Source organism: Schistocerca piceifrons, chromosome 1 (genome assembly GCF_021461385.2).
Source record: "Schistocerca piceifrons isolate TAMUIC-IGC-003096 chromosome 1, iqSchPice1.1, whole genome shotgun sequence".
Taxonomy (NCBI): Eukaryota; Metazoa; Arthropoda; class Insecta; order Orthoptera; family Acrididae; genus Schistocerca; species Schistocerca piceifrons.
In genome coordinates, this window is record NC_060138.1 from 737,512,732 (window position 1) to 737,535,998 (window position 23,267).

The 23,267-nt window shown below is 38.1% G+C and overlaps 1 protein-coding gene across 4 annotated transcripts in view; it reads right to left on the minus strand.

Moving 5' to 3' along the window:
* The window catches only part of LOC124711518 (ATP-binding cassette sub-family C member 5-like), a 538,718-nt gene that overhangs the window by 229,034 nt on the left and 286,417 nt on the right, over nt 1–23,267 (minus strand). For all 4 annotated transcript variants that reach the window (XM_047241664.1, XM_047241655.1, XM_047241649.1 and 1 more), the window contains one exon: nt 19,880–20,076. In XM_047241664.1, coding sequence (XP_047097620.1) covers nt 19,880–20,076 — 197 coding nt within the window. The remainder of the gene's footprint in view (nt 1–19,879; nt 20,077–23,267) is intronic.

The following is a 23,267-nucleotide window of genomic DNA, read 5'->3' on the forward strand; positions in this document are numbered from 1 at the left end:
TGTACATCTAAATAGCTTTCTTTATTGTAACCCTTAAGGAACCCAAACTGTGACTTCGAAAATATACTTTTTGCAGCCAGATGCTTAAGACAATGCATGAACACAACCTTTTCAAATATTTTTGAAAAAGCCAGCAAAAGTGAAATTGATCAATAGTTTGATGGCATATCTTTGTCCCCCTTTTTGTAATGAGGCTTAACTTCAGTGTATGCTAGCCAGTATGGAAATATTCCACTGATAAGAGATTGATTACACAAATAACTTATGATGTCAAATCAGGTAAGAGTTATACGAGAAGCTGCAAGTCTGCTAGCTTTAGTCTAGACATTTCCAGTAGGGTCACTCCTTTGAAGACTGAACAAATGTGTGCAGACTAGCCATGGAGTTCAGGAACCCACTGACAAAAGAGGCAAAAAGAGCAGTTTAAGGCTAACAGTAGTCATTGGGTTAAAAAGTTCACAAAATTCCTTTTGCTGGAGAGTAGTCTTGGGATGAGACTGTCAAAACTATAGTGGCTGTCACAAAAATAGGCTCTGCAAAGTCATCTTACCATCCTACAGCACTGCCAGTTAGTGATAATTTCAGATGTTAGATAAAAAAGAGAGACACTTCTACTTTTAGTCTAGAATATGATGCAGTGCCTTCCAAAAGAAAATTCTGGGCAGCTGTTATGAAAATCAATAAATAAATAAAAACTAACATTACTAGAAATTTTGAAGAAAAATAGTTTTTTTACTTCAACCTATGAAAGAAACAGAACCACTGATATATTGAATTGAAAATAATATATGAACATCCTCAAAGTTTATACGTGCGTGTGACAAATATTGTATCATGAAAACATAAAAGTATTCCAAGATAAAAACTAAAATACCATAAGAGGTGTCGTGCATGGGTACTTGTAGGCCGCTGCCAGGATTTTAGTTCTGACAGCTCAACTTAATACGGCTGAGAATATTCCCTATCATTTAAAATTTTTTTAATTTGTAGCTCTTACTGACCTTTCGTCACTGCAGCCATCACCCAGATCACCAATATGCACTCCACAAAAGTAACTGCATGTACTTTCAGGCCAATATATCCATTTGTTGAGCAAAATATATTTTTGTGTGTGGTTTTGTGAAACCACAAATTTTATCAAAGTATACTACAAGATAATTGTCCTCAGCTCATAGTAAACACATCTCACACAAAACTTCGTTCTTGCTGCATCAACCAAGTGAATGGAGAAGACAAGGAACGGGGGTATCTGAGCCAGAATAATTAATTTTTTTATAGTGATCACTCTATATTTTTCTAGCTGTCAGATATTTTCCTCTGTTGTAGCAATGAAGTACAGTTCTATGACCTAATGGTTTGTCAAAAATCATTAAATTCTGTTAATTTCCATTTTCATTTATCCTTTTCTTGGAAAATCAAATCACATGCTAACATATAGAGGTTCTGGCAATGTTACTGCACTGTTAGCACAGAATACAGTCGATTTGGAAATACCACAAGGTTTTGTTGTCATTTTATGAACCTGTGCACAATTTGTATTATTCCTGGATTCTTCAGTGTTGCTCAGATAAGTAAAAAATCTTCAGTGCATTCGATACAACAATTTTACATTGTCTTTTCACCCTTTAGGCATACCAACCAGAGTAGCACTACCATGGGCCTTTGCTCTTGAATTTCGCTCACTACCGAACACACATCAGTTCACCGTTACACAGAAGAATGAAACCACACATGAACACACAATATTGCATAGAAACACAGAACTTTCAGCTGGCACTGTCCTATTGTGCTGTTAGGTGACCATGTGGCAACAAAGATATGAGATGGGCAAATTACAGTGCTTACCACTGGTAGACTGCAGGGGGCAGGTGTGACCTTGAGGTGTCTACTTTTATGATGGCCACTCTAGTAAAGAAATCCCTGAGTACGAAATACTAGGTAACCAAAATTTTTCAGCCAAATGCAGTGCTTAGTGGTGTTACCTGTGATTTAAATTGTGTGGGGGAAAAAAATTAGTAACAAAAATAATGCAGAGATTATTGGAGATGCCAGGAACCGCTTTGACCAAAAATCTCAACTACACAATTGAGGTTCACATCAGGTACATAACTGGGAATGTTCCTCACACTAATCAGTGTCACTCTTTGGAAATATGACAAGCTAGGGATGAAGTGCTCTTCGAAGCTTTCAGAGTTGCTTAACAGTGTGAGTCAATCACATATGAGAAAACTGATGCATCACCCTTTCACACGATCCCACCACAGATGACATGATCTACAGCTGAATGTTTCCGGGAAGAGACAACCTGATCAATTAATTTAAAGAAGCATTCGATTTAAACCTAAACTTTCCATAAAAACCCTCTGCTTTTTAATACTTTCATTAGGTCTTTTTTCAGGATAAATTCTTTCTTAAGATAGCACAGTTGAATAACTACACACCCAGCAGCAACTATCACTGAAAAAAATATGACAGCTTGGACATTATAAATAGTAACAATCATAATAAATATGGACTTTCCTATCACAAAATATGAAGATTGTCAGATAAGAAAGATGACTTTCTCATATCCCTGCAGGAAATTAAAAATTTAAAGTTATTTCTACAGATGCACTGTGCGTAAAAGAAAATTGTACGGCAGTCACAGAAACTGAAATGGTGCCCACAGATGGATATAAGATTGGATCACATTACATCAGGAAATGGGGAGTGGCTATCCACTAAAATAATGGAATGAAGTCCCAGGCCGTATAAAAAAAAAAAAAAAAAAAAAAAAAAAAAAAAAAAAAAAAAAAAAAAAAAGCAGTAAACTTGGATGGTAGTTTTGGTGGTATACAGATCCCCAACAGTAAATGTTTTAAATTTCATTAAGCAATTAGGTGGTGTCTGAGAAGCAATACTGTGTGGATATTTCAATACTGATTTCACCTTGGGCAGTTCTGATAATGAGTACTTACAGTTGCTGATCTGCAGCTTTGGTTTGATTCCCACAGTATCATTCCCATCAGGAATAGAAAGACAGTGCACAGTACCTGGTAGCTTTTTTTCTAGATCTGTGTTTTATGAAGTAGATATGAGTCCCATAATAAATTATCCATCTGTCTGTTATGGAGCAATAAACCATACACATCAATCAGGTTTAACTCAGAAGGAAAAACATTCACTTTCAGTGACTCAAAAGTCTTTTTCTCAAGTCATCATCTTCATCATCATCATCAGTGTTCTGCCCAATGGAAGGTCTTCACTGTAGCTCTCCCACACAGCCCTATCATTAGCTACCCTCTTTGTTTTCCCATAATTGTTTCCTATCCTTACACTATCCATCATCTGATACCTTCTGCATCCTCTTTTGCTTCAACTCACCATTCCTAACATAGCATACATCAGTAAACAACCTCTTTTTATCCAGTGTCCAAATCAGTTGTGATTTCTCTTCCTGATACCTTTAAAATTTCTGTCTCTTCCTCCGCTCTTCTCAACACCGCATCAATTCTCACTCTGTATACACATTTTACCCCTTCCATCCTCCTCCAAATCCACATCTCAAATGCTTCTATTCTTCTTTCTTCCTCTTTCCTCAGTGTTCCTGTCACACATCTGTATAATGCCATGCTCCATACGAGGCACTTCACCAGTCTCTTCCTCAGGTCCTTGTCCATGCACCCACATAGAAGCCTTTTCTTATTATTAAATGCCTCCTTGGTAATTGCTATGTTTGTTTGCACCTCCTTCTTACTACACCTTATGTCATCTGTAATAATGCTTTCCAGATATTTGAAAGCACTAACTTGCTTTATATCTTCCTGTCCTAAGTTTATAATATTATTCTTGCTTTTTTTGCACTTACCATCATACATATTGTCTTTTTCTTATTAATTCTCATTCCAGATTCCTCACAGGCCTTATTTAAATCTTTTAGCATTCTAGTCATAATTCTTTCGCTCTCTGCTAAGATATCATATAATCCACAAATTGAATAGATTCTAACCTCTTACCACCAACCCACAGTCCTCTATTTTGTTCCAAAGGTTTCTGAGTAATATGCTCCAAATATATGTTAAACAGTATTGTGGAGAGGCAACAGCCTTGCCTCACCCCCGTTCCAACTGTGCTTTCCTCCGTCATCTTATTCCCATTCTGTACTTGTATTTTCTATAGTAGGTATAGGTTTTTAATCAGTCTTCTACCCCTGCAGTTGACACCATTCTTCCTAAGAATATCCATTAATTTATTCCACTGATGTCCATTAATTTATTCTACTGTGCTCTATCAAAGGCTTTCTCCATGTCAGTGAAAAGGGTATAAACTTCTCTTCCTATTTTAATGTATCTCTCACATATAATTCTCAGCAGTCCAACTGCACCTCTTGTACTTTTCTCTCTTTTAAATCCATACTGTTCCTCTGCAATATTTTATTCCAGTCTTCCATGAACTCTTCTATTTATCACTATTAATAAAACTTTTGATGTATGAGAAATCAAATCTATAGTTCTCAAGTCAAGCTCTGAAATTAGATCCTCTCTCCCTGATGTTCTTCCCATGCAGTGTTGCCTTTCATTGTCCTTTTAACCTCTGTAATGTCCCACTCAAACCATGTAATATTCCCAAACCTTTACCCCTACCACAAGATTCATACCCATGAAATCATCTCCCCTGTAAAATTTGCCCCATGTATCCACCCACTATCATCTACAACAACTTCACCAGTGGAAAATCCTGTTATGTCAAGCTCACTTGTTGTTCGTCAACTAACTTGTATGGCCTAGAAAGTTTTTCATATAGACTTGACCACCATTATACAGGCTGAGCACATGAATGTGCATACAAAAACTGTCTGCCTTGGGGATATTCACTGACTAGTTGATGAAGCTGCTCTACAACATGATTTGAGAGACCTAATACCTGCTACATTACATGGACTATTCGGACCCTCTCACCCAATGCTAGTTTCCCTCCAGAAATGGGAACTTGCCCTCAAATACATTTTCACATCCCACCACCCTCCTGGACTTAATTTCCATTAACACATTCACCACTTCCTTTTTTCACTATACCCTTTTTTGCCATCTTCGTTTCCCTCCTTCTGCTATTTTTCTTATGTCTCATGTTCTTAATTGCACTATTCACTTCTCTTCCCCCTAAGCTATCTTTACTTCTAATTCTGCTCATCATTTCTGAACTGAAGTTCTTACCAATGTACGATCTCTGACCTATACTCTGACACCACCTTCATCTTTGTCTCCCCTTGTCCTCACTAAAAGTAGGTTTATCTTGCCCTGGGGTCTGAGTGACCTGTGTTTCTTTTTTTGACTCTTTCCACTCTATCCCTCTGTAATCCCTGATGAAGGAACTAGCAGTTGCAAAAGCTAGAATAATGCCATACCTTTTAATTTTGTGTGTGTCTATTGGCAATACTAAACATTTCATCTCTTCAAGGTAGGTTTTGTCCAGCAAATGAGTCTCACATTTATTTATTCTCTCAGTAGAATTTTCCTTTTGTACATATGTATAACCTTTGTTACAACATAATCACAGAAAACCAATCTGTCACTGTGGCTAATGACAAATTCTACTTACATTTTGTGTAATTTTGATATGATAAAAAATAGGGAAATTTGTTTACATTACAAAAAGTGAGATGATCATAAAAAATAAGAAAATAAGACTCAACTTGCCCTTCTTTTTACTAAGTGATAAAATAAAGATATGAGTACTGGTCATCAATAACCATGTGCTAAATAAGATTATGGAACTACTTCAACTGTGCTTACAATAAAATACAAGATAATTTATCTTCAACTAAACAGGTTTACATATTTCTATCACAGTTACATCAGCAATAATGCTGTAGATAATTTTGTGGAGTCTATGGCATTAACTGGTGGCTGTTAAATTCCATTAAGCAGAAACTGCAACTGAATAGTGTTGAATTATTTGCCTTTAAACACATGACAGCATGACTGATTTAAATCAGTTTGTAAAAAGACTTGATATTTACAGCAATACTATCAACACAACTGTTTTATACCTATATTTATTGTTGTAAGTGGCACTGTTTTCTTTCCTTATGAAGAATGGGCCTTAATTTGATGCTCATATTACATTACATCAATCAAATTCCACAGGTCCTGTAGAGATAGTGCTCTTTGATGTAGAGAGAGGTGAAAATGTACAGTTTATGTAAGGGCAACACAATGAAATGACTTAATAGTATTAATTTTATTATTTTATTCTCTAATGCATTAATTTTACAGAGTTTCCATGAAGATACTCTTCAATGGATTAGAGTTCTTTAATCGTTTCTTTTGGAAAGGAGATCAATTAATATATGAAGTCCATTCAAAAAATTCTGGAACATTTATGATTTCGTGCCAGTGGTGTGTTGGAGCATAATGTGGTTGGCATCCTTGCAAATGCCAGTGTTTAATGTGTAACTGCCAAAAGTTTCATTGTTTTATGTCTGTTAGTTATTGTTCACTGCTGCATTGAGTAGAATATTGTGTTGCACAATTTGTGAATCTTAAGATGACAGAGTTAGAGAAGCAATGTGTCTGCATCAAATTTTGCATGAAACTCAAGAAAGCATTTACAGAGACACACCAAAAGTTGCAGGAAGTCTACGGTGATGAGTGCTTAAGCTTCACTTTGTGTTACAAATGGTTCACACAGATAAAAAAATGACCAGATAAAAGTTAAAGATGACCTTTGTTTAGGATGCCCTTCAACATCTACCAACGAAGCTCACATCAGTAATGTTACCAAACTGTGCTGTCAGAGAGAGTGCAGAAGAATGTAACACTTCAGTTGGATCATGTCATTAAATCTTTACATCTTGGACTGCATTGTGTAGCTGCCAAGCTCGTCACACAGCTCATGAGCCAAGACCAAAAAGACCTTTGCCTCAAAAACGGTGAAGGGGTTTTGGATCATGCAATAAGAATAAGATGTTCCTTAAGTGTGTCTATGGTTATGATGCTGAGACCATGGTTCAGTCTTCAAAATGGTTTGGGAAAGGCTCTCCAAGACCAAAAAATGCTTATCAGGTCAGGTCAAATGTCAAAACCATGCTGATAGTTTTCTTTGACTTTGAAGGATTAATTCATCATGAATTTGTGATACAGCAACAAACTTTTAATCAATGTTATTATCAAGATGTGTTGCGAGAAAATGTGAGAAGGAAATGACCTACAATGTTGCAATACAATTCATGGCTCTTGCATCATGATAATGCACCCACACATTCACCCCTAGTAGTGTGTGACTATTGCACAAAAAACGATATCACTGTGCTGCCTCATCCTCTCTACTCTCCACTCTTAGCTCCTGCAGACTTTTTTATTTGAAAAGTTGGGAATGCTGTTGAAAAGATGAAGATTTGCAACGACAGATGAGATAAAACAAAATTTGCACGATCCAGCAAGAGATGTGCCAAGACCGCTTTGGGAAGTGGAAAAAGCATTGGGAGCAATGTTTCAGTTGTGGAGGAGAGTATTTTGAAGGAGACCATGCACAATAAGTAAAAGGTAAATGAAAAAAAAAACTGTGGACAAAGTTCTGAAATTTTTTGAACAACCCTCATACGTATTGTGAAACAGTTCACAAAACAATGTGTTTTTTGAAGAGTGGTTTGCAGGAAGTTCTAGAACTAACACCAAATACAATTTTAAAAACATACTTCCATATTCTGAAAATGTTATTTCTGTAAATTCAGTTTCCTGAAATTTGAATGGTAATGTACAGAACACTCAAGTTTCTTCATTTTTAAATTACTTACAGTAGCAATAATGTTCACTATAAATGTAACTAAAAAGGCCTTTACTTAAAACTTACATGAGAGTTTTCCAATTAAAGGTTAAGATCTGCCTGAAACCCACAAAACTTGTCACTATTTATTTATTGTATTTCATTGCTTGAGTAGACTACTTCTAAGGTCTGTGTAGTAGTTGTATAAGAAGTATCAACACACTTATCATTAATTAAAAAAAAATTGTGGGAGTTCACATTCACACTACACAAACCTCCATCCTGCAAACCCTGTTTTCACCACTGAAGAAATAAATGTCTTAAATGTGTCATATGCAGTTCTTATGCCTCATGTTTAGGAGGCTATGAAGTGAGAGTTGCACCTCAACAATCAAAATAAAAATTGAATACACTTGTGTATGTTTCAGGATTCTTATTCAAAACACAAGCTGCTCATCAGCGGTAACAATGTACCTTGGCATATATAATTGCTATTGATGTACAGAATCATTTTTGGCTCAATTCTACAATTAAAAAAAAAAAAACTATTAAAGTACAGAAAAAGGTTATCAGAGTGATAAAGCAAACTAAATGTGAGGATTTATATACACACCTATTTCAAAAACCTGAAAAATACTGCCTCTGTCTAGTTTGTACATTGTATTGTACTAATCTTTACACGAGGTCCAAACATAACTATGATTTACACTCATACAAAACAAGCCAGAAGTTTAACTTACACATAAATGCAGTAAGTACAGAGTTATAAAAAAGTGAGTTATACTGTACTGGAGTTAATTTATATGACAGCAAACGTTGTTACTTAAAATGCATATCGACATTAGGTACATTTAAAGTAAAGTTGAAACAGTTCAGGATTGACCACTGTTTCTACTCTGTCTCTGAATTTCTGGAGCATCATTATAAGCAAATCTGATTTACTAAATATTGTTAATTATATAATTATGTATTATATCAATTTATATTATTATTTATGTTGATTGTGTTGATCATGTAGTCACACCTAACAACTACTGGAATTATAAATAAACTGAACTACCCTTGACTTGCCTTATACCATATGTACAAACAATGTAGTACTTCACATTACATTATTATGTACCTTGATTGTGCTAATCATGTAGTCTCAATAACTAAATTATGTTATCCCTAAGCTGTCTATATCATATGTACAAACAATGTACTAAAAGGATTTACTGGACCAAAAATAAAATAAATAAATAAAAAGTAGTGAACTGTATTTACTGAGACTTTTCAAATTCAATTACAACTAATTCCACTGAGCCATGTGTTTATGTTTTCAAATGCTTCAATATCTACTTTTTCAGTAAGAGCACTGGTACTAACTTTTATTTCTATACCCCTATCATCTGTAACAAGATTAAGACTGGCATTGTCTGATAGTTCAAATTGAGGATTATTTATGTGTATCATAACAGAAGGCCCAAATCAGAATAATATGCTACACCATGTTAGATTGCCTGAAATTACAAATTCCTGTTGCAGTGCAATTAATGTGAAACTAATATACACCACTTTCTCTGAAAAACCACGAAACTGCTATGACTATTGTTCCTTATTTTCAGGCTTGTATGTAAACATAATGGTTCACACAATCAAATGGATGATCAAAGTCATAAAATATTCCCAACAATAATATGTTTGAATTATTGATTGTTATATATGACAACTGTCAAGGTAAACCTAGCCTGTTGAATGATAATCCTCTTTGAAATCCAAGTTGTGTGCTACTGCTACCTCTTTTGTTTTCTAAGCGTTTAGTAATTCCACTGTATGCTGCTGCAAAGTTCTTGGCGAAATTTAAATAATGCCAGGAGTGAAGGTTAGTTAATTAGTTAGTTACATATTCGACAGATCTGAACGATACTTTTGTTGAAAAGATGTGGAGTGAAGCAGTTTACATGAAACAAATCCATGGAATAGAAGGAGTTTTCTAAGATAAATGATTTTAGGTTAGATTTAAAACTTGCTTCGCTACCTATCAGACATTTTATGATATTGGATAAATGATCACAAATTTGTATGCTCAATACTGACCTCCTTTATGAGCCACCGACAGCTTTAATCATGGATAATACAGGTAATTTTTTCTGTCCAGTGTTGTAGTTGTGGACATCGCCATTTTTCTCAAATTGTCATGGATTCTTTATGACAACTTTCTTTAGCCAATATATGTACTGTGATGATGCTGTTAAAATGCCTAACTACATGAAGACTTGCCCACATGATGATCACTAGTGAACACCATGTATTATTCTTACTGCTCAATGGCAGGAGTTTGATTCACTTGTTTCCAAGACTAACAACTATACTAAGAGCAAAAGTAGTTGAACTTCATTGATTCAGAAGCTGACTAATACACTTCTTCCAATTTCAGTTTTCTTTAATATGTACCCCCAAAAATTTGGAGCATTCTTCCCAATTTACTGACTCCTGTTCATTTGGTACATCAATTGTTGGTAAGACTCTATTTGTTGTACAGAATTAAATATAGTGTGTTTCCTAAAAATTAAGGGAGAGTCCATTTTCAGAGAAACACTTAATAATTCTGTGAAAAACATCATTAACAACCTCATCTGTTACTTTCCTCTCATGGAATTTATTACAACACTAGTATCATCTTCAAAAAGTAACCATTTCTCCATATGGAATGTTAAGTGGAAAGTAATTCACATACGAGAACATTTATTAAGTAATGCAATATATTTTTATTTTTTTTATTTTTCTGAAAGCAGGCCGGTTTTATTCAGAATTCCAATATACCATATTATTTCCCACTCTTTTGACTACAAAACCCTAGTTTTCAACATAATGTCTGTTCAAAGCATGCTACCTTACTGGACGGCCTGTGTGCATGCATGGTACACTCTACTGGTCATCATAGGAGCCAACGTCTTGCTGCATCAATAACCTCCCCATTGTACAAGTACCGCTTCCCATGGGGTGTGTCCTTCATTGAGCCAGACAGTTGGAAGCCAGAAGGTGCAAACAAATATAAATTCTATACTAATTATAAACATCTGGAAGACAAAATAATAGTAATCTTTAAGTATCTATTTGGTTCTAGTCAGAAACATGTTAGCAAAACCAGCCCTTAATTAATTCCAAAGTAATTAACAGTTTTGTCAAAGTATTCTTTGCAAAACGATATTTGTTAATTTTATGATTTAAACAAATAATTTGGTCTAACTTTTGTAGTAGAAGAAAATGTTAAGAAGAACCAATTATTCGATGTATTCAGTTAATCGAATTAGTTAAGTTTTAATTGTAATTTCTGTAAATTAAACTTCAAACAATGTGTATTTTCAGCACCTATTATTGTGATGATATATAAGGGCCCAATTTTTGGTCAGGAGTCAGTCAGTCCACAGTCGAGATTCAGACGAAGAACCTGTGTTGCTTAGAATGACAACAATGTATCAAATAACAGTGCTCCCTCCCACAGTTGGATAAGCAGCTGCCAGCAGCAAGTCGTATACTCTTAGCTCACTTATTTGTTACATAGTTTAATCCCTAATTTCTTTGGGTGTTTTTTGGTACTTGCATTGTTTAATTCATAAATTTCGGGCATATTATAGTATTTGAGAGTTGTAGCATCGCGCTTTAGTACATGAATAGTGTAAATTCGCGTAGTCGTCTGTCTTCTGTTTTCGTTTTGAACGGCCAGTGTCAGTTGGTCATAGCCAGTGTGCTCCCTGCTGCTGTTGGATAAGCAGCTGCCAGCAGCAAGTTGTATACTATTAGCTCACTTATTTGTTACATAGTTTAATTCTTAAATTCTTTTCGTGTTTTTTGGCACTTGCATTGTTTAATTCATAAATTTCAGGCGTATTATAGTATTTGAGAGTTGTAGCATCGCGTTTTAGAACCTGAATAGTGTAAAATCATGTAGTCTCCTGCCGCCGAGCAGTGTGGCGGCAGTGCGCAAGTAGCAGCATTACTGCATTTACTTCACAATCTTGTATTTTTATAACCATTTAAATTTTGTGTCGAATTGTTTGTGCTCTCTGTAGATTAGTTCAGATGTTCTTTGCACAACAGTATTTAGCACGGATAGGGACTGTGACTGCTGTGTTCGGATGCGGGCTGAGTTGGCATCCCTTCGCTCCCAGCTTCAGGCAGTGTTGGCTTTGGTCACACAGCTTGATGCCAATGGGCATCACTGTGGGGGTCTGGATGGGGGTTTGTCGGGTATGGCCAGCTCGTCCCACGCATCCCCAGATCGGACTACGGCTGTGGCTGCCCGGGATGAGGCTGACCTCTCACCCGTGGTAGAGTGGGAGGTCTTCTCAAGGTGTGGCAGGGGGTGAAAGACATTCCGGAGGGCTGAACGGAAGGCCTCTCCAGTTTGTCTGACGAACCACTTTCAGGCTCTGTCTCCGGCTGATACTGATCTTCGGCCGGACGTGGCTGCTTGTCCTGTTCCAGAGGTTGCCCCTCAGTCTACAAGATCTGGGCGGTCGCAGAGGGTGGGCTTACTGGTAGTTGGGAGCTCCAGCGTCAGGTGCGTAATGGAGTCCCTTAGGGATATGGCAGCAAGAGAGGGGAAGAAAAACAATGTGCACTCCGTGTGCATACCGGGCGAGTCATTCCAGATGTGGAAAGGGTCCTTCCGGATGCCATGAAGGGTACAGCGTACACCCATCTGCAGGTGGTCGCTCATGTCGGCACCAATGATGTGTGTCGCTATGGATCAGAGGAAATCCTCTCTGGCTTCCGTAGCTATCGGATTTGGTGAAGACTGCCAGTCTCGCTAGCGGGACGAAAGCAGAACTCACCATTTGTAGCATTGTCGACAGGACTGACTGCGGACCTTTGGTACAGAGCCGAGTGGAGGGTCTGAATCAGAGGCTGAGATGGTTCTGCGACTGTGTGGGCTGCAGATTCCTCGACTTGCGCCATAGGGTGGTGGGGTTTCGGGTTCTGCTGGATAGGTCAGGAGTCCACTACACACAACAGGTGGCTACACAGGTAGCAGGGGTTGTGTGGCATGGACTGGGCGGTTTTTTAGGTTAGATGGCCTCGGGAAAGTACAGAAAGGGCAACAGCCTCAAAGGGTGGGGGGCAAAGTCAGGACATGCGGGGACCAAGCAGCAATCGGTATTGTAATTGTCAACTGTTGAAGCTGCATTGGTAAAGTACCGGAACTTCAAGTGCTGATAGAAAGCACCGAAGCTGAAATCGTTATAGGTACAGAAAGCTGGCTGAAGCCAGACATAAATTCTGCTGAAATTTTTACAAAGGCACAGACGGTGTTTAGAAAGGATAGATTGTATGCAACCAGTGGTGGTGTGTTTGTCGCTGTTAGTAGTAGTTTATCCTGTAGTGAAGTAGAAGTGGATAGTACCTGCGAATTATTATGGGTGGAGGTTAGACTCAACAACTGAGCTAGGTTAATAATTGGCTCCTTTTACCTTCCTCCCGACTCAGCAGCATTAGTGGCAGAACAACAGAGGGAAAATCTGGAATACATTTCACATAAATTTTCTCAGCATGTTATAGTCTTAGGTGGAGATTTCAATTTACCAGATATAGACTGGGACACTCAGATGTTTAGGATGGGTGGTAGGGACAGAGCATTGAGTGACATTATACTGAGTGCACTATCCGAAAATTACCTCGAGCAATTAAACAGAGAACCGACTCGTGGAGATAACATCTTGGACCTACTGATAACAAACAGACCCAAACTTTTCGACTCTGTAAGCGCAGAACAGGGAATCAGTGATCATATGGCTGTTGCAGCATCCCTGAATATGGAAGTAAATAGGAATATAAAAAAAAGGAGGAAGATTTATCTGTTTAGCAAGAGTAATAGAAGGCAGATTTCAGACTACCTAACAGATCAAAACGAAAATTTCTGTTCTGACACTGACAATGTTGAGTGTTTATGGAAAAAGTTCAAGGCAATTGTGAAATGTGTTTTAGACAGGTATGTGCCGAGTAAAACTGTGAGGGATGGGAAAAACCCACCATGGTTCAACAACAAAGTTAGGAAACTACTGTGAAAGCAAAGAGAGCTTCACTGCAGGTTTAAGCACAGCCAAAACCTCTCAGACAAACAGAAGCTAAAAGATGCCAAAGTTAGCGTAAGGAGGGCTATGCATGAAGCGTTCAGTGAATTCGAAACTAAAATTCTATGTACCGACTTGACAGAAAAACCTAGAAGTTCTCGTCTTACGCTAAATCAGGAAGTGGCTCGAAACAGCATATCCAGACACTCTGGGATGATGATGGCATTGAAACAGAGGATGACACGCGTAAAGCTGAACTACTAAACACCTTTTTCCAAAGCTGTTTCACAGAGGAAGACCACACTGCAGTTCCTTCTCTAAATCCTCGCACAAATGAAAAAATGGCCGACATCGAAATAAGTGTCCAAAGAATAGAAAAGCAACTGAAATCACTCAACAGAGGAAAGTCCACTGGACCTGACGGGATACCAATTCGATTCTACACTGAGTACGCGAAAGAACTTGCCCCCCTTCTAACAGCCGTGTACCGCAAGTCTCTAGAGGAATGGAATGTTCCAAATGATTGGAAAAGAACACAGGTAGTCCCAGTCTTCAAGAAGGATCGTCGAGCAGGTGCGCAAAACTATAGACCTATATCTCTGACATCGATCTGTTGTAGAATTATTTGCTCATGTATTATGTCATTTCCGGAAACCCAGAGTCTTCTCTGTAGGAATCAACATGGATTCCAGAAACAGTGATCGTGTGAGACTCAACTCGCTTTATTTGTTCATGAGACCCAGAAAATATTAGATACAGGTTCCCAGGTGGATGCCATTTTCCTTGAGTTCTGGAAGGCGTTCGACACGGTTCCACACTGTCGCCTGATAAACAAAGTAAGAGCCTAACGAATATCAGACCAGCTGTGTGGCTGGATTGAAGAGTTTTTAGCAAACAGAACACAGCATGTTGTTCTCAATGGAGAGACGTCTACAGACGTTAAAGTAACCTCTGGTGTGCCACAGGGAGTGTTACGGGACCATTGCTTTTCACAATATATATAAATGACCTAGTAGATAGTGTCGGAAGCTCCATGCGGCTTTTCACAAATGATGCTGTAGTACACAGAGAAGTTGTAGCATTAGAAAATTGCAGCAAAATGCAGGAAGATCTGCAGCAGATAGGCACCTGGTGCAGGGAGTGGCAACTGACCCTTAACATAGACAAATGTAATGTATTGCGAATACATAGAAAGAAGGATCCTTTATTGTATGATTATATGACAGTGGAACAAACACTGGTAGCAGTTACTTCTGTAAAATATCTGGGAGTATGCGTGCGGAATGATTTGAAGTGGAATGATCATATAAAATTAATTGTTGGTAAGGCGGGTACCAGGTTGAGATTCATTGGGAGAGTCCTTAAAAAATGTAGTCCATCAACAAAGGAGGTGGCTTACAAAACACTCGTTCGACCTATACTTGAGTATTGCTCATCAGTGTGGGATCCGTACCAGGTCAGGTTGACAGAGGAGATAGAGAATATCCAAAGAAGAGTGGCACGTTTCATCACAGGGTTATTTGGTAAGTGTGATAGCATTACGGAGATGTTTAGCAAACTCAAGTGGCAGACTCTGCAAGAGAGGCGCTCTGCATCGCAGTGTAGCTTGCTGTCCAGGTTTCAAGAGGGTGCGTTTCTGGATGAGGTATCGAATATATTGCTTCCCCCTACTTATACCTCCCGTGGAGATGACGAATGTAAAATTAGAGAGATTTCAGCGCGCATGGGGGCTTTCCGGCAGTCGTTCTTCCCGCAAACCATACGTGACTGGAACCGGAAAGAGAGGTAATGACAGTGGCACATAAAGTGCCCTCCGCCACGCACCGTTGGGTGGCTTGCAGAGTATAAATGTAGATGTAGATGTAGATGAAATAATTGTTACACCAGTAGGCCATGCATTAAAGCAATGACAGTGACTGTTCAATGTATTTGAAGAACTGTGAACTATGGGGTTATGTTTTTACTGCTCGTAGATGTTCAACAGTAAACTATTGTAGCAGTATGTCAAGGTTTGCCTGCAAACTATTAATGAGGCTTATGGAAAGTTTAAATAATAGTGCACTGTCCATACATATATAACTGCGTATTATTGGGGGGTTGTGCAAAGTGAAAGTAAACTACAGTGAAACAAATGTGTACCTGTTGGTTACATCATTTACGGTCAGTGTCCAAATTACAAAACCCATTTTTCAACCAGTGTAGAAAAACAGTAACTCAACACTGAGGACAACAAATGAAGGAATAAACAAAGCAGGCAGAATTGCTACAACGTATAGTGCCGTCACCTCTTGAAACTTCATGAAACTGTAAGTGATGAAGCGAGGGTATTCTATTATGTCCCACAACAAACTCCACATTTTGTCATCCTAAACTAACCGAGGAAAAAATGTGTTGCAGGAGAGCTTCTGTGAAGTTTGGAAGGTAGGAGACAAGGTACTGGCGGAATTAAAGCTGTGGGGACGGGGCGTGAGTCGTGCTTGGGTAGCTCAGTTGGTAGAGCACTTGCCTGCGAAATGCAAAGGTCCCAAGTTCGAGTCTCGGTCCGGCACACAGTTTTAATCTGCCAGGAAGTTTCATATCAGCACACGCTCCTCTGTAGAGTGAAAATTTCATTATATTCTCATTTGTTTGTTCTGAATGGCCAGCAACTATTGGTCATAGCTCAGTCAAGCTCCACCTCTGTTCGTTAACCATCAGGAGTGTAGCAAGTTACATATTTATGTAAGTTTTATAGTTAAGTCTTGGGTTATTAGTACTAGGATAGATAGGATGTGGGCATGCTACGCGTGAATGGAGGAGGAGCTGGACACAGTTCATGAATAGTAGAACATGGGTTTGGGCATGGTCAGACATCTTCACGCTGCTACTTCAGGATAGAGCGGTGGCAGAGAATCTGGCACATCACATAGGATATATCAGGTGTACATTCAACCTGTACATGGACTTCTGGCCACTCCTTCAGTATGGTTCTAGCAGGCACATGGGGACAGGGGTTTGCTACTTATCAAGAGCTCCAATGTTAGGCACATTATGGAGGCCCTTGGGTGAAAAGCATCTGGCACTGGAAATTTGTCTAATGCGCGCTCTGTATGTCTATCAGGTGGCCTCATTTGGGATGTCACAGAGGGACTGCCTGCAACAACTGAGGGTGCAAGGTACAGTCCTCTGCAAGTCATGGCTTACCTCAGTACTGACGACATTTGTCACTTTGGTTCTGAGGCCAACCTCAGTTCACATGGATGACTGGCAGAAGTAGTCAAGACTGGTGGCCAAACTCGTCGGGTGCAAGTAGAGATCACAATTTGCAGCATCACACCCAGAGTTGATCAACGTCCTTTTGTTTGGAGGGTCTCAACAAAAGCACCATTGTTGATAGTCTTGGCTGCAGATTTCTGTATCTCTGTTATGAGGCAGAGAATTGTAGGACTCCCCTTGATAGGTCAGGGGTGCTCTAGACAAAGGAAGTACGAAGTAGGAGAGCAGAGTACTTGTACAGTGCACAGGCATTTTTGTTTGGCTAACCAGTAGTTTGGGTTCTCTGATGAATGTTTGTCAGTTGATGCGCAAAGAGTAAAATCAGATTGCACACAAAGTTTTAACATCAAATTGTAGAATTATTAGTTACAAAGTTCCTGAATTTACTGCACTCCAGAAAATTGTTACACTCAAATTATTCTTGGAACTGAGACTGGCTGAAATGTATAGAAAGCTCCAAAATGTTTAATGAGGCATGGTACAGATATCTGAAAGACATATTAGATGCCACAGGAGGGTGAAAAGTTATTACAGTTGACAAAAATATTGTGTCTATAGAAGTTGAAATTGAGTCTAACTGTGACATTTTCTGGACACAAAGCAACAGGTCTACATGAGCACAAGTTAACTATCAGACTTTTTTAGAATCATTCAAAGAAAGGATACACTCATTAGCACAGAAATAGCCAGATCACGCGGTATTAGTTGGAGGTGACTTTGATATACTGAGTATAGACTGGGACAGCCACAGATTCACTGCAGGTGATAAGGACAGACAGTCTTGTGAGGCAGTGTTGAACACATTTTCTGAATACTGTCAAGAGCAGCTAGTTCAACAGCCCACAAACAATGAAAACATTTAAGACCTTGTAGCTATAAACAGGCTTGACCTTACTGACAGTGTTCGTACAGAGAAAGGGATTAGTGAAATAATGCCATCACAGCAATGGTGATTACTAAAGCTGTAAATCCATCAAGAAGGCTAGGCAAGTATTTTGGTTAGAAAGAGCAGACAAGCTGTTGTTAGCATCCCACTTAGACGGTGAATGGCTATCATATTGTTCCAATATGATGAACACAGATGAATTATGGGGAAGCTTTAAATTGATTGTAAATCATACTCTGGAGAAGTATGTCCTGAGTAAGTGGATTAAGCATGGAAAAGACACATCATGTTTTAATAGCAAAATTTTGAAAATGATGAGTTAACAGAGACAGTTGCACTTTTGGTTCAAAAAAGAATGCGTAAATGATGATAGACTAAAGTTCTTAGAAATTCATGTATTTGTAAAAAGATCAATGCTTGAAGCAAGAAACAACTTCCACTGTCATACCTTAGCAAAAGATCTTGTGAAGAACCTGAGAAAATTCTGGTTCTACATAAAAATGATAAGCAGGCCTAATGCTTCTATCCAGTCACTAGTTGATCAGTCGTCTGTGGCAATAAAAGACATCAAAAAGATACCTGAAGTTTTAAATTTCTCAGTTCAGGAATCATTCACATAGAACTGTATAAATCTACCACTGCACATTCTCTCAAATAGAGGACATAGTAATAGGCATCCCTGGTGTAAAGGATCAACTGAAAGAATTGAAAACAAATAGGTCCCCAAGTCTGGATAGAATCCGTATTTGGTTTCACAGAGAGTACTCTACATTGGCCCCTCACTCAGCCTGCATTTATCGTGAATCTCTTGTCCAATGCAAACTCTAAAGTGAGTGGAAAAAATGCATTTCTTTCTGTATATTAGAAGGCTACTGGAACGAATTTGCAAAATTACAGACCAATATCCCTAGCATCGGTTTCCTGCAGAATTCTTCAGTTTATTCTGAATACAATAAATTATCTTGAGAAAGGGAAGTTTCTGCCCACAAATCAACATGGATTTAGAACGTATCACTTGTTCGGAACTCAGCTTGCTCTTTTCTGACATGATATTCTTTGAACCATGGATGAAGAGCAAGAGGCAGATTTCATATTCCTACATTTCTAGAAATCGTTTTACATGTGCCCCACTACAGACTGTTAACAAAGATGCAAGCATACTGATTAGGTTCCCAGGTATAAGAGTGGCTTGATGACTTCTTAGTAACAGACCACAATATGTTGACTTTGATAGTGTGAGAAAGGCGATCTCTGTTACCTCTCCAAATTAATGCATATCTGCTGTTAATTATTACAGAGCAATCTTCAGCTCACTATTGTTAAGAGGTTTTGTCAGTCCAGCTCTGTTTTTGCTGTTGCAGAATTTAGCCTGCATGATTATTCTTCATAACTTTTTTTATGCAGAAAACTGTAAATCAGAGCACACCTGGCAGTGCCAGCAGTTCTTTTGAAATATTAATAAAACAATAATCATTTCAGCTCATTGACATAATTATTTTTTGTGTTAACAATGAGTGATAACACTTAGAAATTGCTTGTGCTGGCTTCCCTCCTTTGTCATGTGTATCATTAAACAAAGAAGTCGAATAAATTACCCTGGCTTTGAATCTCCAAATACAACAAAAACAATACAAATTGTGAGTTGTACTTTAACATGTTGACTACCCCAATTAACAAAAGAAAGCCTGAGCTTTGTCATTTCAGGTTAGTATATTAAGCTGCAGATGATGGTATAACAGTTTCTACAATAACATATAATAGCATGTAGTTAGTAGCTTACAGGAGAGTTCAACTTAAGTAAGATGTGTCATTATGTACATTGCCCTGATGCACCTTGTAAAGAGAATGTCAACAACAGTTGCTATTATCACTAGTACAATTACTATCCCCACCACCACAACCACCAGCACCAACACTGATATTGCTTTCTCTCTCATACCGTTTAGCCTCAAATGTTTCTCCAAACAATACATTCTCCTTCAGAGTTGCATTTTGTATCCAAGCTTCTTGGCTAACATAAGCACAGGAGCCATCCCTAAATACATGTCCTGAAGTAATTCTCATTTGTCCAAGTGCTGCTAAGAGTAATGATGTTTTTCCAGAACCAACAGGACCACAAATACCAATCAGCTGACCCTATTCAAAACAAAAGATAAGTAATGGTTAAAATTTCTGAGGACTTTGGTGGTCTTTACAACGATAAGCAACTCCAACACCAGTTTTCTTATTTTTAAAAGTATTGTCTTAATGAGAGCACACATAGTAGTAAGTCTGTTTCCAAGGAAAGAACACATTTATCATCACATCTTATGGGTATTCAGCACAGACTCTAGAACATATAGATTCTTTGTCACAGCTATAAAAAAATGTGCAATGTTTAAATAGCAAAATGGGTGAAACAGAAGAGCTCCTAAATGACTCTTAAGGCATCACTAGGCACAGCTCACAGAAAAACAATCAAGAAGTACTCGAATTACATATTTTGAATTATCTATGTAAAGGAAAACATTAATTTATGTATACAACATACCACAATTTGATAATTTCTCCCAGGTTTTAGAAAATCTTGAGTGATTCTAAATAAAATCAAAAATCAATCAAAATGCATTGTCATGCACCCTAACTCACATAAATTTCACAAATGAAAGTGAAAAAAAAAAAAGGCATCTGGTTAATTTATCAGTATTTTATATTTTATATTATATCATCAAATGTATGAGACAACACGTTCTACAACTCCATCTATATTCTGCAATCTGACCTACAATATGTAGCAGAAAGTACTTCAGTGAAAATCATCAATTGACAATATAATGTAAATGGATAGATAAAAAAATTTACTCACCAAGCAGTCGCAGGAGAATACACACACACACACACACACACACACACACACACACACACAAGTTTAACTTTGATAAGATTTCAGAGACAATATCTCCTTCTTCTGACAGAAGAGGTGAAGGGAAAGAAAGAGGGTGAAAGGAAAGGACTGGAGAGGCTTAGGGAATGGGTACAGTTCAGGAAAGTCATTCCGGGTCAGAGGAGACTTACTGCACAGGATGAGAAGGAAAGACTCTCCTGACTCAGGGTTCTGGATGACTTTTCTGAACTGTTGTACCCCTTTCCCTAAATCTCTCCAGCCCTTTTCCTTCACCCCTCTTTCTTCCTCTTCAACTCTTCTGCCAGAAGAATGAGCCATTGGTCCCGAATGGTTGTAAGAGTTAAACCTTCTTGTGTGTGTGTTCTCCTGCCGCTGCTTGGTGAGTAGATTTTTTTTATCTGACCAGTTAATATTACAAAGTATTTCAGGTGTTACTGTTATTTGCACTTATTCATGTTTTACTGGGAAATGGTATTGGGAAGAGCAGCTGCTGGTAATTCAAATCAGCTCAATTTTTTTCTGATAAAACCGCCACAGCCATTTCACAAGATAAATGGGAATGATGATAATCTACTGACTGACTCTTCTCAGACTATAGGTTCTTGTAATTTTATCTGTAGATCTCTCCCTGAGTCAGAAGACATCTACCATGAGGTGGAGGAGCAACTCCATAACATTCTCACACTTATGAAGGAAACCTACAACAAAACATCAACTACCCTTTGGATCTTCTCCACATCCCCTATTAATCCTACCCGACATGAGTCCCAGGCAAAAAAAATGGAAATGTCGTGTGGCTAGGGCCTCCCGTCGGGTAGACCGTTCGCCTGGTGCAGGTCTTTCGATTTGACGCCACTTCGGCGACCTGCGCGTCGATGGGGATGAAATGATGATGATTAGGACAACACAACACCCAGTCCCTGAGCGGAGAAAATTTCCGACCCAGCCGGGAATCGAACCCGGGCCCTTAGGATTGACAGTCTGTCATGCTGACCACTCAGCTACCAGGGCGGACAGTCCCAGGCACATAAGCCATACTCAAGACACCTTCGCATGAGAATTCTGTGAGCCATATTTCCTTAGGATCATCCAATGACCATGTCTGGCAGCTTCCTTTCCAACACCTTGTAATGTATGGCTGTTCCCTTTAAATTATTCTGGACATATATTCCTAGATACTTAATAGTAGCTTTATGAAATAAAAACTGATCATATATTTAATGAAAGACATACATACCACTATGTAATTTTCTACAAAGAATATGGCACATTCTTTCTGTGTTATTTTACCTCTAGCATTAATCATATCTGCTAAAACACCTTTTCTTTTGACATACTCTACATGGCTTTATAAATCTCATGTAATTACTTCCAGGATCTTATTATCTTCATTGCTAACTATTTATGTCTGCAATTCATCTTTTTAACATTGTAACCTCTAGTTTGTCAAAAATGGCTAAGATAATACAAATAACAGTGCGCAAGAACATTTATTTAACAATATGGCATTTTCCACAGTCGTTATATGATGACTACAAACATATAAAAATAATAAATAACTTTCACATATTACATACTTGAATGACTTAATGAACATTCTTGTCATTTGACATTCACTTGTCACATGTTCAGTGTGCAATTCACTTCATTGAACTCCTTGTCATTCCTTTTATTCATCTCTCACCTACCCGTTTCATAAGTTGGTGACCATCATAGCCATATCACTTTTGCTTATTCTAAAATGTTCATCGCCCAAGTGTGACATCCATGTCTGCAAGTTTCCAAGCCAACATCTTTTTCTTTTTTGACCCTGGGTATCTTTGCATGACAAATGTTCTGCAACTTTTATACCTCTTTCCATTCCTCATTACATGACTGTGGCATTGCAATTTTCTGCATTTTACTCTGTTTAGGACTTACGTTTTTGTTAGTTTTGTGGACAATGTCACTGTTAGTAATTTTTCTGTCCATAGCACTCTTAGCATTCCTCTGTGCAGCCACATCTCAAATGCTTATGCATATTGTTTTGGTCAAAGTCCAGGTCTTAGCTCCATAGAAAAGGATGGGAAATATGTAGCAAGGTAAAAATGTTAATTCTGCTTTGACTGAAAGATGATGCCTCTAGAACAGTCATTTTACAAAATGAGATTCTGGCTTTCTCGATACGGACTCTTGTTATCCCATTTATTGTTAATGTTATGAGACATGCATATTTGATTACTTGTGCAAAAAGTTTGCCATTACTGTTTAGCTGACAGTCTGATATATCTTTCTTGTTGATAACCATTAATTTTGTTTTATTTATTTTGATTTATAGGCCGTAACACTTACTACTTTTGTTGATATGCTATACATGACGATGGCAGCTATTTAAGTTGTCAGCAAATATTACAGTATCATCAGCACAGCAGATATTGTTTGGCTTCTCTCCATTCAAGATGAT